Here is a 14864-nt window from a genome sequence, read left to right as displayed (position 1 = left end):
AGATAAATATATTATTTTGGTTGATATTTAACATCACTTCAATTCAAGTTAGTTTTATATATATATAGCACCAAATCACAACAACAGTTGACTCAAAGCATTTAATATTGTAGGCTAAACACATTCCCATAATACAGAGAAACCCCAAAAATCTCCTCCAGCAGAACCATGCTCTGGGAGGGGCTGCCGTCTACCGCAACCACTTGGGGGTGAGGGAACGTAGACAGGACAAAAGGCATGCTATGGAAGAGAGCAAGACATGATCGATAATTCGTAGTTAAATGGAGAGTAGTGTATAAAGCACATGGTGAGTTAAAAGAGGTAAGAGCAGGAGAAGTGCTCACTGCATCATGGGAAACCAGCAGTCTGAGAGTGACGTGCTGTATTGGGGTGATATGGTACTATAAAGTCTTTAAGATAAAATAATGGGCCTGATTATTCAAGACCTTGTATGTGAAGAGAATGATTTTAAATTTTAAATCCATTCTGGATTTAACAGGCAGCCAGTGAAGAGCCAGTATGGGAGTAAAATGCCATTTGTTTCTAGTCCCTGTCAGTACTCTTGCTGAAGCATTTTAAACCAACTGAATGCTTTTCATAGAGTTTTTAGGACATTCTGACAATAACAAATTACACTAGTCCAGCCTGGAAGTAATAAATGCATAAACAAGTTTTTCAGTATTACTCTGAGCCAAGATGTTTCTAATTTTAGAGCTATTGTGCAAATGGAAGAAAGCAGTCATAAATATTTGTATAATGTGCATATTAAAGGGCATATCCTGGTCAAAAACGACACCAAAATTCCACACAGTGTCGCTGGAGGCCAAGGTAATGCCATCCAGAGTAAGAATCTGGTTAGATACCATATTTCTATTTTTAGGGCCAACCACAATAACCTCAGTTTTATCTGAATTTGCCATGGATATGAGAAATGTCCATGGCAAGCAGGAAATTAGATGTGATCCAGGGTTTTGTGTCTGTAAGACATGTACTTTTAGCTTTATAGTCACAGAATAAATGATCTGAACAAGTTCAGAAATGCTTTTAGCCTAAATAATAGAATAGAATAGCTGTTTATTGATATTGTTCATGTACAATATGATTGTAAAACATCTTAATAAAAAGTAGCTTTTATCTCTAGGTAAAATACAACTTTTTAACATCTACCCCTGGGAGATGAACAGGAGAAGTGGCCTGTCTAGGAGTAGACTGTGTGTGTGTGTATTTTAAAACTATATACAACAATTCTTGGGAACAGGTGGTGGCATCCCTAGTAGCCCTGAAACCATAGAGTTAAACCTGAAGTTACCATGATAACCAAAAACCCTGCCTCTTGCAGAGTTATGACTCTGCTGTGTGTCATGCTGGTAGAGATAACCCGAAAACTGTGAATTTACATCAGCTGTCAGCAGTCTACCCTACCTGCTCAGGTGTATTGACGGCTGACAACATTTCACAAATGAACACTCAGGAACTAAAAGTATAAAAAAGTACTATCAGTGCTACAAGTACACGATTATTACTTGATCATTACATGAGAACAGGTGGAACAGCACACCTGTACATGTTTCAGGACAACATGAAGGAAACTAATTTTTGTTAAAGCACAAAACCTTCTCTACTGTCCTGTTGGAAAATAATGAGGGCCAAAAGTCTGAAAAAGCAGAAATGTCCCCACAGAGTGGGTCAAACACACTGTGCTGATGTAAACAGTCTGTGGGCTCGTCAGTTTAATTAATCCTGACCAGCTGCTCCTGGTAATCCTCCTTCCTCTGTCCCTCTGACCAATCAGAGCACCTGATGTCATCCTCGCTCTTCACCCCTCCTCGTGTGTGTATGTGTTCAGCCTCTTTGTGGTTGACCGGTTGCCGCGGCAGCAGCAGTGTGAGGACGGAGTTCGTATGAAGCGTCGTTGTTTTCCTCTGAGAGGAGACCACAGCCTGCTGACCCCTGACACACACACACTGTGAGTAATACACACATGCATACATGCCGTGAGTAACACACACACACACACACACACACACACACACACACACACACACACACACACACGCCGTGAGTAATATATACACACACACACGTTGACTAACGAAGCTCAAACAGTTTTATGAAGAAGCTGTTCTTTAGTTCTGTGCTCTTAATTACATCATTATGACTTGGTGATTAAATTAACTGCAGAGCACCGTTACCTTTAGTGACAAACACCTGAATCTTGTTTTACCAGATAATGGGAAAAACTAGAAATGGGTTAAACAAACACTGAAATCAAAACACTAAAGAAGTTATTTTTAAAATATATTTTTCTTCACAAAAATAATAAATTATTTTTAAAAAAAATAAGGCAAAAAAAGATTGTTTTATGATGAAACAAAAAAAATCGATAAATACTAAATAAAGGCTTCACTGACAAATCTGATTTTGTAGATTACAGTTTTATTTTTAACCTTCTCTCTAAAACCATTAAGAATCAGTTTTTACATGTCTCACTATTTCAGCCTGGGGTTGAGGCAATGTGATCAGGTGCAGTCAGGGGGTGTGGCTCCTCTCTCAGGAGGCTCATCCAGCAGCAAACCCAACACCGCGTCGGCCAGGCAGCGGCCAGCAGCATCTCCGACTCGTCGTCTGCGGTTTGAGGATGAGACGGAAAAGGAGGCGGAATCTCGTTACCTGGAGCGACAGCGGCAGAAGAGACAGACGGGGAACTGCGGAGTTGGTGTGGTGATGTCCAAACCAGACTTGAACCTGTACATCAATGGCACGGCGGAGGCAGGGCACGCGGTCGGCAAGCAGCCAAGGGGGCGAACAGTGGTGAGCAGAGCAGGTCAGAATCACACCTGTGAGAGAGGAATAAGATGCGGAGTCAATCTCTGGCAACACTCACCTGGAACTGACAAGAGGGGGAGCCTAAACAGACAGCACCTTAACCTGCGGACTGAACCAATCAGAGAGACCTACATCGGCTCTGTCACCAGTGTGGAAAAGGATGGGGCTTACACACAGGTGAGACGGCAATCAGTGGAGCTAAATGGAGCCCAGGTGACTTTTCATCAAGCCATGCCCTACGCTGGCCTGCCAACCAACCCCTATGCCCCTCACTCAATGGGGCTGTGTACTACCCACCCGCCCAAACTGCACAGAGAGCATCAATTGGGGCCTGAGCCTAGGGAGAGGAGAGGGCGTGAGGTGGAGGAAGATCTGAACAACATGATGAAGAACTCCTCATCCTCCTCAGAGAGGAGCGCAGACACAACAGGTGAGAACTTATCTCCTGAAAAACATTTGCCTACACACTTTGTGTTGAGCTAAGAAATTTACCTGCTAAATCACCACAGTAACTGGTGCTGAAGGCATCGCCTAGTCAGGATCAGGTGATGTTCAGAGTTTGAGTTTAAAATCAGCTGAAGAATTTCCTTTGATTCTTTTATGTGCAGCTTTATGTGCAGTCGATGAAGCTGCGGCAGCTCAGACTGAACATTCCTGTGTTTGTGTGCTGTTGCAGAAAATGTCTAAATGTTGTTCTGCTTGATTATGATCTGCTGCTTAGTCTCTTTCACACTGCTGCAAACACAGAAAACACACCAAGCATAACTGTTCAACAATTTACATTAATTCACGCTGATCTGATTTCCACATCTTCTTAATCACCCTGTGGGACAGGAAGCTTGTATGTTAATGTGGATTCACTGCGATTCAGATCTTAATTTTACCACTCTGTGCCACAAATCACCAGATTAAACAGCTACTGCACCGTTCGTCTCTCAGATTATTTATATTAGAATTTTATGTTCTTTACAGATTTTTATCTCTATTTTTATCATCATCTTCTTCTGATAATGGCTCTAACTGGACTGGCAGGACTCACAGATATTATTTAGTGCAGAGGAAGAGTCACAAGACATATGAAATGCCCATTTTTATGTGAGCGCACTCAGAGCCTGAAGCCCAGTTTAACAGAGAAAGTTGATAACCAGTATGCTGACACCCATCATCTCTGACTGGGATTTTAAGTTTTGTTGAGCCAGCTAACACAGCAAAAGCCTGGATATCTTGAACTTCCTTGTACCTTCTGTTGTACCTCTAAACATAAACATGAGGCTACCATAAATCGTTTTATTTAATCTGTGAGCAGTTTGTTTGGCCTCCAGAGTTCACTGCAGAGCTGCACATGATATCACATGCGCCTCTAAACACACCTTAACCTCTAGATTTCTAATTTGTTTACAGCTGAGAGTCATCCCCCGCCCACCTCAGAGCCAATGAGAGCAGAGCTCCACCAACTTGACGTTTCACTTCCTCCACAGTGAGTTTGTGTGATTTCATTGACAGCTGGTCAAGGAGATGAGCGTCACACCTGGATTCATGTGTTTCATGAGTTTAGTTGCAGCAGCCTAACTGATCGCTTATTTGGTTTAATTGTGTTTTGATCACATGCTCATCCCCGCTATTCAATTCAACTCAATTTTATTTATTCATCACCAAATCACAACAGTTGCCTCAAGGCGGATATTGTAATGTAGATTACATACAGAGAAAAACCCAACAATCATATGACCCCCTATGAGCAGGCACTTTGGCGACAGCGGGAAGGAAAAACTCCCTTTTAACAGGAAGAAACCCCAGCAGAGGGAGGCGCCATCTGCCGCGACTGGTTGGAGTGAGAGCAGCAAGACAGGATAAAAGACATGCTGTGGAAGAGAGCCAGAGATTAATAACAAGTATGATTCAATGCAGAGAGGTCTATAATGTATAATGTAAATGTGTGGACCTCCACAATTAACCTTAGTGTGTAAAAAGGACTCTCCATTTACATGAACAAATTGGAGTCTATTAGACAGATATGATACAACCCACTGCAGCGCAGTACCTGTAATACCTACAGCATGCTCTAATCAATCATTTTAACAGAAAATTATGGTCACAACAGTATTGAACACTGCACTGAGGTCCAGCAGGACAAGTACAGAGATGAGTCCACTGTCAGAGGTCAGAGGTCAGTAATGGTTTAACTACAGCCGATTATTAGAGATAGATTGATCATATTAACTCATTCACTGCCAGCCATTGGCAGTGAATGAGTTAAACCCATTGACTCATTCACTGCCATTGACGGCTATAGACGTCAATGGCAGTGAATGAGTTAAAGATTGAAGCATTAATTAATGGCAGGACTTCTTTCAACAGTCTTGTAGGAATGGGGTCTAAAAGACACGTTGATGATTTAGAGGAAGCAATTACTGAAGTTAACTCAGAAAGATCAATACACTGTTTAAATCCAGCTGTGATCTCAGGTGTTTCCAGGTGAGGTGTCATGTGACTGATCTCATTGATCTGTGTTGCAGTTTAAGCAGCAGAGAAGATTCCTCCCGTCTTTCTCTGCGACGTTTTTTCTCCACCGTCACACTGAGCAGGACTCGAACCAGCAGCCTCGACCGCCTCTGCTCACGGACCCATGAGCGAACCCACCCCTCCCTCGCTGACTCCACCTCCTCAATTTCCAGGAACTCCTCCAGCCTGGTGAAGAAAACTTTATCTGTTGAGTCGCTCAGTGTGGTGAGAACATGAATTATACATCTATCTATCTATCTATCTATCTATCTATCTATCTATCTATCTATCTATCTATCTATCTATCTATCTATCTATCTATCTATCTATCTATCTATCTATCTATACATACATACATACATACATACATACATACATACATACATACATACATATATATATATGGTGAGACTACTTCTTTAACCTATCTGTTTCCTGTCTGTTCAGCAGGAAGTACCACTTTTCCAGTCAAGAAAGTCATCTTTGGAGCTGAAGAAGAAGAAAGATCGTTCTGCGAACTATAAACCAGCTGCTGAACAGTAAGACACACACTTCTCTTTTCTACCCTGATACTCAGACCAGCCCATCACAGCCTACCCACCTGTTTGTCTCTCAGGTCCTTACCTGGTAGTCTTGGCGTCGAAGACATCAGTTGTCCCTCTTCAGTTTGCTCTGTTGGGCGGATTCTTCAGATTTGCCCTGATGGGACATTTTTATTGGAGCTTAAGCGACCAGTGGGTCAGACGTTTGGCTTCATCATCAGCAGAGGAAGAGGACGACGTGACACTGGTACTAACTCTACCGACACTTCCCCTAATACTTAATATATATAAGTATTTTTCACCTTACTAAATGGTAAATGGCCTGTATTTGTATAGCGCTTTTACTAGTCCCCCTAGGGACCCCAAAGCGCTTTACACACCCAGTCATCCACCCATTCACACACACATTCACACACTGGTGGAGGCAAGCTACAGTTGTAGCCACAGCTGCCCTGGGGCAGACTGACAGAAGCGAGGCTGCCATATCACGCCATCAGCCTTTCTGGCCAACACCAGTAGGCAGTAGGTGAAGTGTCTTGCCCAAGGACACAACGACCGAGACTGTCGAACCGGCAACCTTTCGATTACAAGGCGAACTCCCAACTCTTGAGCCACGATCGCCCCACTGATACTACTGATATCATCTTAAATACTACTCACATTACTAAATATATCGACTCACTAATATGCTGGGGTCAGGGAGATTCTATCTGGGGACTTTATTGTCCTGCTGTGGAACAGTGACAGTAATGTAGAAAATGACAGTTCCCACAATGAAATGAGCGTGCGGCACCACCAATAGATCACAAAGCACATCACTGCCTGATGAGCCAGTCACAGCTGTTCCTTGCACCATGCAGCTTGAAGTTTCCTGGATGTACTCCAGGAAAATGACACTGCATTAAACAACTGCACAAGGATTGGATCACTGCCACATTTGTCCCGCCTTTCCACACAATTTAATTTGTTCTGATTGGATCTCATTTTTATTTATTTTTTTCAAAAGTATAAATACATTTCATCATAGTTTTTGTCCTTGTGCATCAGTTTTTAATTAATTACCATGTTGTATTGTCAGGAAAAAAAACGGTTATCGACAAAAACTATGCCGAAAACTATAGGTCAAAAAATGTAACAGATTGAGTGTATGTAAGCATCACAAATAAAACTACAATGTTTGGAAGACTTGTGTTAAACATTCCTTACACTGTTTAAATAAAGAAAAAAACTACATTTTTATAGAGGGGTTAATAATTCTTTCCATGTAAGTGTGAGAATTTTAAAATGAATTCTAAAGTCAACTGGGACCCAATGTAAAGAAAATAAAATGCAGGTAATGTGAGCTGGCATCCCAGAGTGTTTCAGGAGTCTGGCTGCAGCATTCATTATTGCTTGGAGGCATAACAGAGATAATTTGTCCATGCCCATAAAGAGAGCATTTCAATAATCTAAGTGTGATGATACAAATGCATGAACAATTTTCTTCATTTCAGAGGAGGCAACTATAGCTTGCAATTTAAAAATGTTCCTTAAATGGAAGAAACAGGAATGGGAGATCAATTTTATATGTGAGTCCAAGGTCAAGGATGAATAACATACAACACCAGAGGCCATAAGAAGATCATTTATAACCTCCACTAAAGCTGTCTCTGTACTGTGAGGAACTCTGAAACCTGACTGAAACTCTTGAAATAAAAGATTCCTCTGCAGATAATCATTTGGCTGTTTGGCAACTACTCTTTCAAAAACAATTTAGGTGAAATGAAGGTTGGAGATTGACTTATATTTAGCTAAGACAGCTGGGTCAAGTGATGACTTTCTAAGTAACGGTTTAACTACTGCCAGCTTTGAGCAGTCTTTTAGGAATGGGGTCTAAAGACATGCTGATCATTTGGAGGAAGTAATTATTGAAATAAAGTTAGAAAAATAAAAATAAAAACTCTAAATAAATATCAACAGTATTGAAAGTAGCTGTGTATGTTATAAATAATTTTGTTTTGCAATAGTTAACATTTTATTTGTGAAGAAGTTCATGAAGTCATTACTAGTTAATGTTAAAGGAATGGTTGGCTCAACAGTGCTCTGACTTCTTGTCAGCCTGGCTACAGTGCTGAAGAGAAACCTTGTTCTTTTTTTCTTCAATCAGTGATAAATAGTAAGACGTTCTAGCTTTATGAGGGCTTTTTTTTTTTATAGAGCAACAAACTACTAACAGTTTGATGTACATTACAGGTGTGTATATAGAAGACATGAACAGCAGCACTGGGAAGCTGTATGCTGGCCTGCTGGCTATTGGAGATGAGATCCTGGAAGTCAACGAGGAGAAGGTGGCCTGCCTCAGTCTGGACCAGGTGACAAACCTCCTGATCAAGAACCAGTCTGTCACCATTCGGGTCCTTCGACACCAGAGGACACGTTCAGAGTGACAACCACACTGCCTGACTGAAGAACCAGTTGCCAACACTGAACCTGACTCACCTGTTTATGGCAGTAACAGAGTTAAAGCAAAACTGCAGTCTATGTCTTACACTTTCTCATGATGAGAAGCTTCTTGTTTCCTGTTAAATCACTTTGACTTGCTGGTGTGAATATTTGTTTAATGCCATGCAGTATTTGTCCTCTGAGCTGATACTGTTTTTTTGTTTTTTCAATTTTATTTTATTATTATATTAATAATATTATTGGGGTTTTTTTCATGAAGTAGCTTGGTTTTTTATTTTGTCTGTGTTTGTTTTGCTTTTGTTAAAGAAAAAGAAAAATATTGTTTAAAAACAAGCTGGAACCTGCCAAAAGAAAATTATTCAAAGTGAAAAACTCATTGGTCAATAATTGAAATCAGTCAGACTGGATTAAAATGTACCTTAATCAAATGGTCAAAGTCTGTTTTCTTTTCTTTTCTTTATTGAATAAAAAAAAAAAAAAAGCTCGAGACATATCATACCATCGGTCACCAGATAATACTTTTATCAATCACTGATCTGTAACAGCTTTCTCCATTCGGACACTCATTATTTATTCTTGTTTAGTGTGAGGAATAAAGTTTTGCGGAAACATGAGCAGTCTGGTTAATCTTTAGTGTAAAAGCAGGTGAAATTTTAGGTTTGTCACAATCTTTATTTCAGTTTGTTTTGCGTTTCAGTCAGACATCAGAACACTGAGATCATTTATTCAGGAAACATTTTAGCGGCCCCAGGAGAATTGCCACCGTCACGCCGTACCATAAACCCGATATCTAGGACAATGTGACTGGCTGTTGCTGCCGTCATCCATTTTCATGTTTTAACTAACTTGCTCACCAGCCTTCAGAATAGTACACTAAAGGAGCCACAGGAAGTCATCCACAGGTCAATAAGTCACTCAATATGCTGCACATGTGATAAATACAGGAAACAGAAATAAAAAAGACAACAAAATAAAACGGTTTCAGTCAAAAAACAAAACAGGAATTTTAGTGTTTCTACTTTAGCTGTAAAGTACTGCCATGAAGTTCAAACTGAACTAAACCAGTTTGAACTGAACTAAATGTGAGTTAAATTAAAATTAGTATTCAACACAACTGGATAAAAGTGTCTTTAAAGTGGACCTGCTCTCCTCACTTCCTGTCGTGTGTCTCCTGCTCCTGTGACGGATGTTTGTATTAAAGTTTCTAATAATTAGGTCACAGTGCATACCCTCCTGAGAACCAGCCTATTCATCATTTCCTCTCTAATGTACATTTGTTTTTGGTCTATATGTTTTGAATTATTTGTTCTACCCTACTAAGTCCTGACGTACTAAATAGAGGACATCCTGGGCTTTCCATTGAGATCTCATGTGTCTGGGTGGCCTCTTTTAGCTCCAAAAAGGAAGGAAATCACAAAAAGATTCCTTTTTCCTTGTTTCTCAGGAGGATATAGTTTTCCCTGTGAGCCAAGAGCTCAGACTGCTCTCAACATTTTTTCTATTCTTGAATCTGGAAGATGCCACAGAGAGGATAGAAGCCCCACCCACCTGCTGTTCATACCTTCTGTTTATGAGGGGCAGCCAATAAGACTGTCTTGAAGTGTTGGAGGATAAATTGAGGGGCTGCACCAAGGCCTAGTATCAAATAAAAGAAGGATTACTTTGAGCTGTGACTCACGCAAAGCTACTGTGCAAAGGAGCAGAATAAGTCCACATTAAACTTGAGTGAAACTTGTTATTTTCAGTTTTAAATAAAAAGAACAACCAATCAAAACCACACCAAACATGACCTTTGACCTCTGAGGTGGTTCTAACAGTTAAACACTCAAGGAACCAAAAGTGCTGTTCACTCCCGATCAGCAGGAAGAGTCCATTAGAGTCTAAATAAAGTTCAGCACAGTCCAAAGAATGTTCAGTAGAGTATAAATGGAGTCCAGTAAACGGGATTAAGATTTCATGTCGATAGGTGGAGGCATTGATCAGAGTATAAAGAAAAGGAGAATGATGATGAAGAGGATGGTAAGCAGCACGCCGATGGCACACCACTGACGACGATCTGCAAACACACAGAGTTAATAAGATGAGTACAGGTGAGTGCACCTCATCAATACAGGTAGTCACACTGACTCCAGCTCAGTTCAATCCGCAGAGGGAAGAACTACAGCAAGATCAATAATTCCATCATCATCATCAATAAATCCAAATCAGCTTAAAGCTACAAAATTTCCTGCCCTAATTGATCATTTCTGATTCATCAGCTCTGAACATCTAAAACCCTGCCCACCCCTCTGAGTTAACTCATATCTTGTTTCATGTGCTGTTGGGCAGATTACCGCTGGTCATGTGGGACACCTTGGCGAGCTTCTTCATTACGTTGTCCAGTTTGGACTGAGTGTTGTCCATCTCATGGCCAAAGTCATCCAACATCCTGCAGGAAGGACATCAGTAAGTCTCTGACAGGTGCCTCCACTCCCCCCTCACCTCTTTGCTTATTACAGGCCAAATAAAGTTCCAGTTCAATTAAATTTTATTTGGAAATTACTATATCAGAAACTAAAAGCTGTCTGAAGCTTTTTCATATACAAAAGAGCAGACAATGAGCCGCTATGGTGAGGAGCAAGAACAGGAAGTGACCTTTAATCGTCACATAAAAAAAACCACAACAACAAAAACAAACATAATGCCTTTGAGAAAGCACCGACATAGGGATCACAGGAACTTTAGTTTACCGAATCACCTTTACCACTCTGACATTTTGTAGCCACATGACGTTCCCACCCTCCCCTCTTACTACACTCGGTTCTTACACGGCCTGCTCATCCAGCTCCATGCCGATTCGCTCCGACATGTTCTTCAGGACTCCGATGGTTCCCGACACAAGTTCCAACTGCTCATCCTGCTGCTCCGCAATCAGCTATCAGAGACAGGAAACACTTTAGCGGCATTGTAAAGGTGGAAAACTTGTTTAGGTTTCTCAGGTGTTCTTGTACCTGCTGCTGGACCTGCTGTTCCTCGATGATCTGAGAGTTAGCGTTCTGTAGCTGGTGGTCCAGTCGGCTGTACTTATCTGCACCAGGCTGCCATATGGGGCCCTGAGCACCACGTTCACCCAGCAGAGCCTGAAGGTCACAACAACAGTTACACGTGCACCAAGACCAGGTATACAGGAGGACCCCAAGAGGATCCAACTGAGATCTTGTGGTGCCCTGAAGGTTCTGCAGTCTCGGGTAATGGATCACCCGTAGGCAGGTGTGACAGTTACCTGTTTGTTCTTTCGGTCAGAAGCAGCAGGTGGAATCGACATCTGAGCTTTCATTTCCTGCAAAACAAACACAGCAGCAAATCAAATCGATCAATTCTGGACATCTCAGGTAATCAATCACCTGAACGATCTACCTTGTAAATTATTAGAATATGACTGGGTCCTTCTGTCTGAGCCATTGATCTCCTGTTGTCAATAAAGTTACCTTGACGGCAACCCGCATGCTGTTGATGAAGGCCTTCCTCTTAGACAGCTCGGCAGCATCCAGGTTGAACTTCTTTGGGTTCGACTCGACAATACGTAAACTTACCGTTAAGAAGAATTATCTTATTTTCATATAAAACATGTTACATAATGACAATGTTGGTGACGTGACCTCAACTCAGGGGTGGCATGTAGCCCCCTAATGCATGCTAAAGATGAAAGTAAAACCTAGTTCAGCTCAGAGAGCATATTTAACAAAATAAGAAACACATTTTAATATATTAGCTGAAGTTAATGACGAAAAATCACAACAACAGTTGCTTTATAGTGTTAGGTTAGGTAAAGGCCCGAGAAAACTGAAAAAAACCCAACAATCAGACGACCTATGTGCACGCACTTGGCGACAGTAGAAAGGTGGAGGTTTCTTCCTTTTAACAGAAGGAAACCTCCAGCAGAACCATGCTCAGTGAGGGGTGGCCTTCTGAGAGATCAGTTAGGGATGAGGGGATGAAGACAGAACCATGCTGTGGAACAGAGCCAGAGAAGCAAAAAGAAAAGTTTGAAGCCTAACCCTAATCTTAAAAGTAGAAATAGTGTCTGTCTCCTGAATCAAAACTAGAAGCTGGTTCCATAGAAGAGGGACCTGTTCTAATAAATTCAACACGATCACTTACTCTGTCTTCACAATCAGTGATTGATTGGAGCCAATTTCAGTGTTTGTAAATATGTAATTAATGATTACTAATTGATTGATCTGCTCTCAGCATGTACGAGGAAACGGGTGTCAATCAGCCGCTTCAGATGCAGTGGGAGGGGAGGAGTCTGTTAACCCTCCTCTTCTTCATTAAATTGTCATCAAACAGACTCTAACCATTTATGAACCAATCAAATTGCTCCATCTCACCTTGTGCACCAGGTCTATGTGAAGATTTACAAACAAAACTGTCTTCACTGTCCAGGGTTTTGAGGTGATACACATCTCCTCTTCTTCTTCATTCTTTCTTTTTCCACAGCTGAACGAATCAGCCAATATCAGATGCTCTAATCATAAAACTGTATTCACCTTTCCAGTACGCCTGTATATACACCTGTGCGTGTTTCTGCTGGCTTCACATTTGAAGGATATTGATTGTCTCGTCAAGGTCCTCTAGGTCCCACTCGATGGAGCGCAGGCTGTTCCTCAGCTCATTGGTCGTCCAGTCTATCTCCTCCTTGGAGGCTCCGCCTCCCTCCACCATCAGTTCGCTCCATCTATGATGGAGGCTCTGAGCAGCGTTGACTGCTTTCTGCACCTCGCTAAAAAAACAAAACAAAAACAAAAAAACAAACAGGTGAAGTTGAGCTTCAGAGGAACCTTAATAGCACAAACCAGAAACAGAACCAGGTCTATCTGCTGCAGGGTGTTTTCATGTGACGTAAGGTAACTGGAAAACTAAATAAATACAAAACTGGAGGGTCAACTTTATGGATCGTTTACTGATCAGTGTTTAAATGTCCAGCAACAATTTCAGTCAAATCTGCACAGCCACCCGGTTGTTATTTTACAGAGCCAAGGAATCAAAATGTTTTTAAAATCACATGGCTCACTATCTGTACTCTGCCATGTCCCCCATTCTCCATGCAAAATATGAAAAAGAAGAAAACATGTGAAGGAACTGATTATGTCAAAACAAAAAGCTACTTATAGAAAGGAACCTATTAGGGTGAAGTAATGTTACACCTGTAAACAGGTTATATATCACTGATCAATAAAATCAAACATCTCATCTGTAACGTTCAAACAGGCTGAAATCAGAAGCGATATAAGCACAAGCTGTGGTCCTGTGTGTGAATCAGGAGGAGATACAGGTGTTCCCTCATGTGACAAGTGATTAAGGTGCTTGAGAGGCCAGCCTCGCCCACCTGAGATCAGAGGTGAAAACGTCTTAAGCCTCTGAAGTTTGCACAGTGTATTATACAATCATCATGGAGGTCACTTTCATTTAACATGATGCAGTTGCTGCTGTGTGGTGGTTTATACGTTCAAGGAGACACAGTTCACTTTGGGATTCATTGGGAACATCATGAGAGAACACACACCACACCCCTCACAGATCACTGAGGAGGAGCATCATAAAAGTTGGAGACACCAAGAGACCATAGAAAGTGATCAGGAGAGCGTTCTGCGATTGGCTGCAGACACTATAAAGCTGTGGTGGAAACGAAGCCAGTGCACAAAGTGTTCTCCACCACGGATCATCCTGATCTCGCCTGCTGCACAAACTGCTTCACCTCCACAACATACAGGAGGTCTGTGACTCTCTGATAAACATACACCTATCTGGAAATGTCATCATTACTATTAATAACAATATTATTATTATTCACCCACTCATTCATTAATTCTCTGTCGCCTATCCAAATGTTATTATTATATTATTTTAATTGTTGCTGTTTCAGCTTCATTCCACCTGCTCCAAACAGAAGCTGGTAAATTTGATCTAAATAGAGTCTCTCACTCTTTCTCATCATCATCATCATCGTGGTACACACAGACGGTCTAAAACACCTCCTAAAACTTTAATCTGATAAAAAACACACAAAGCTAACAGGCTAACATGCTAATAAACTAACTGTGAAGACACGTTTATGTTAACGTTAGCACGTTAGTTGCCGTGAATCTGCTCCGGCACACACGTCGGTCTCACTATTGACGGAAACAGATCAACGATCAGATCGATTATGGATCAGCTATCACCTGTCCGCAGGCTAATGTTAGCTGCTAGCCCTGTGTTAGCGACGCGGTTCTGACCCTTTGACGACGAAGAACGGGTCTTCCATGGACATCCCGCCGGCTCTGCTCACTCCATCACCCACTTTCTCGTAACCGAATCCGCGGATTCTGATTTCCGCCGGTCCGTCCTCACGAAGCCGCTAACGGAGCCGCTAACAGGCTTTGTTTACACGTAGCACCGGAAACAGCTCCGAGATGGCACTCTTCTTCTTCTTCTTCTTCTTCTTCTTCTCCGACTCTTACTACAGTTTCCAAACAAGAAAACAGTGCCACCAGCAGTTGCGGGGAAATAACATTTAATTGCAATATTATA

At 41.5% G+C, this 14864-nt stretch overlaps 2 protein-coding genes across 3 annotated transcripts; one reads left to right on the top strand and one right to left on the bottom strand.

Moving 5' to 3' along the window:
* Positions 1–1867: 1867 nt before the first annotated feature.
* Positions 1868–8904, top strand: kiaa1614 (KIAA1614 ortholog). 2 transcript variants are annotated; one of them, XM_085265397.1, is made up of 7 exons: positions 1868–1966; positions 2499–3256; positions 4228–4303; positions 5343–5553; positions 5779–5867; positions 5945–6117; positions 8103–8904. In XM_085265397.1, exons 1-7 carry the CDS (start codon positions 1902–1904, stop codon positions 8294–8296), a joined length of 1566 nt encoding a protein of 521 aa, XP_085121523.1. In that variant the 5' UTR covers positions 1868–1901; the 3' UTR covers positions 8297–8904. The 2 variants fall into 2 exon arrangements, with proteins under 2 accessions (XP_085121523.1, XP_085121521.1); XM_085265395.1 differs by having other exon boundaries at positions 5776–5867.
* A 59-nt stretch (positions 8905–8963) lies between these two features.
* On the bottom strand, positions 8964–14789 carry stx6 (syntaxin 6). Its single transcript, XM_085265401.1, has 8 exons — positions 14570–14789; positions 12905–13074; positions 11780–11874; positions 11575–11631; positions 11303–11431; positions 11120–11226; positions 10646–10740; positions 8964–10368 (listed from the first exon to the last, which is right to left on the bottom strand). Exons 1-8 carry the CDS (start codon positions 14602–14604, stop codon positions 10292–10294), a joined length of 765 nt encoding a protein of 254 aa, XP_085121527.1. The 5' UTR covers positions 14605–14789; the 3' UTR covers positions 8964–10291.
* Between the last annotated feature and the right edge of the window lie 75 nt (positions 14790–14864).

Source organism: Mchenga conophoros, linkage group LG23 (assembly GCF_057382185.1).
Source record: "Mchenga conophoros isolate Kocher_MC1m ecotype Shallow Benthic linkage group LG23, M_conophoros_male_GT1.1, whole genome shotgun sequence".
Taxonomy (NCBI): Eukaryota; Metazoa; Chordata; class Actinopteri; order Cichliformes; family Cichlidae; genus Mchenga; species Mchenga conophoros.
This window is presented reverse-complemented; position numbering and strand designations above follow the sequence as displayed.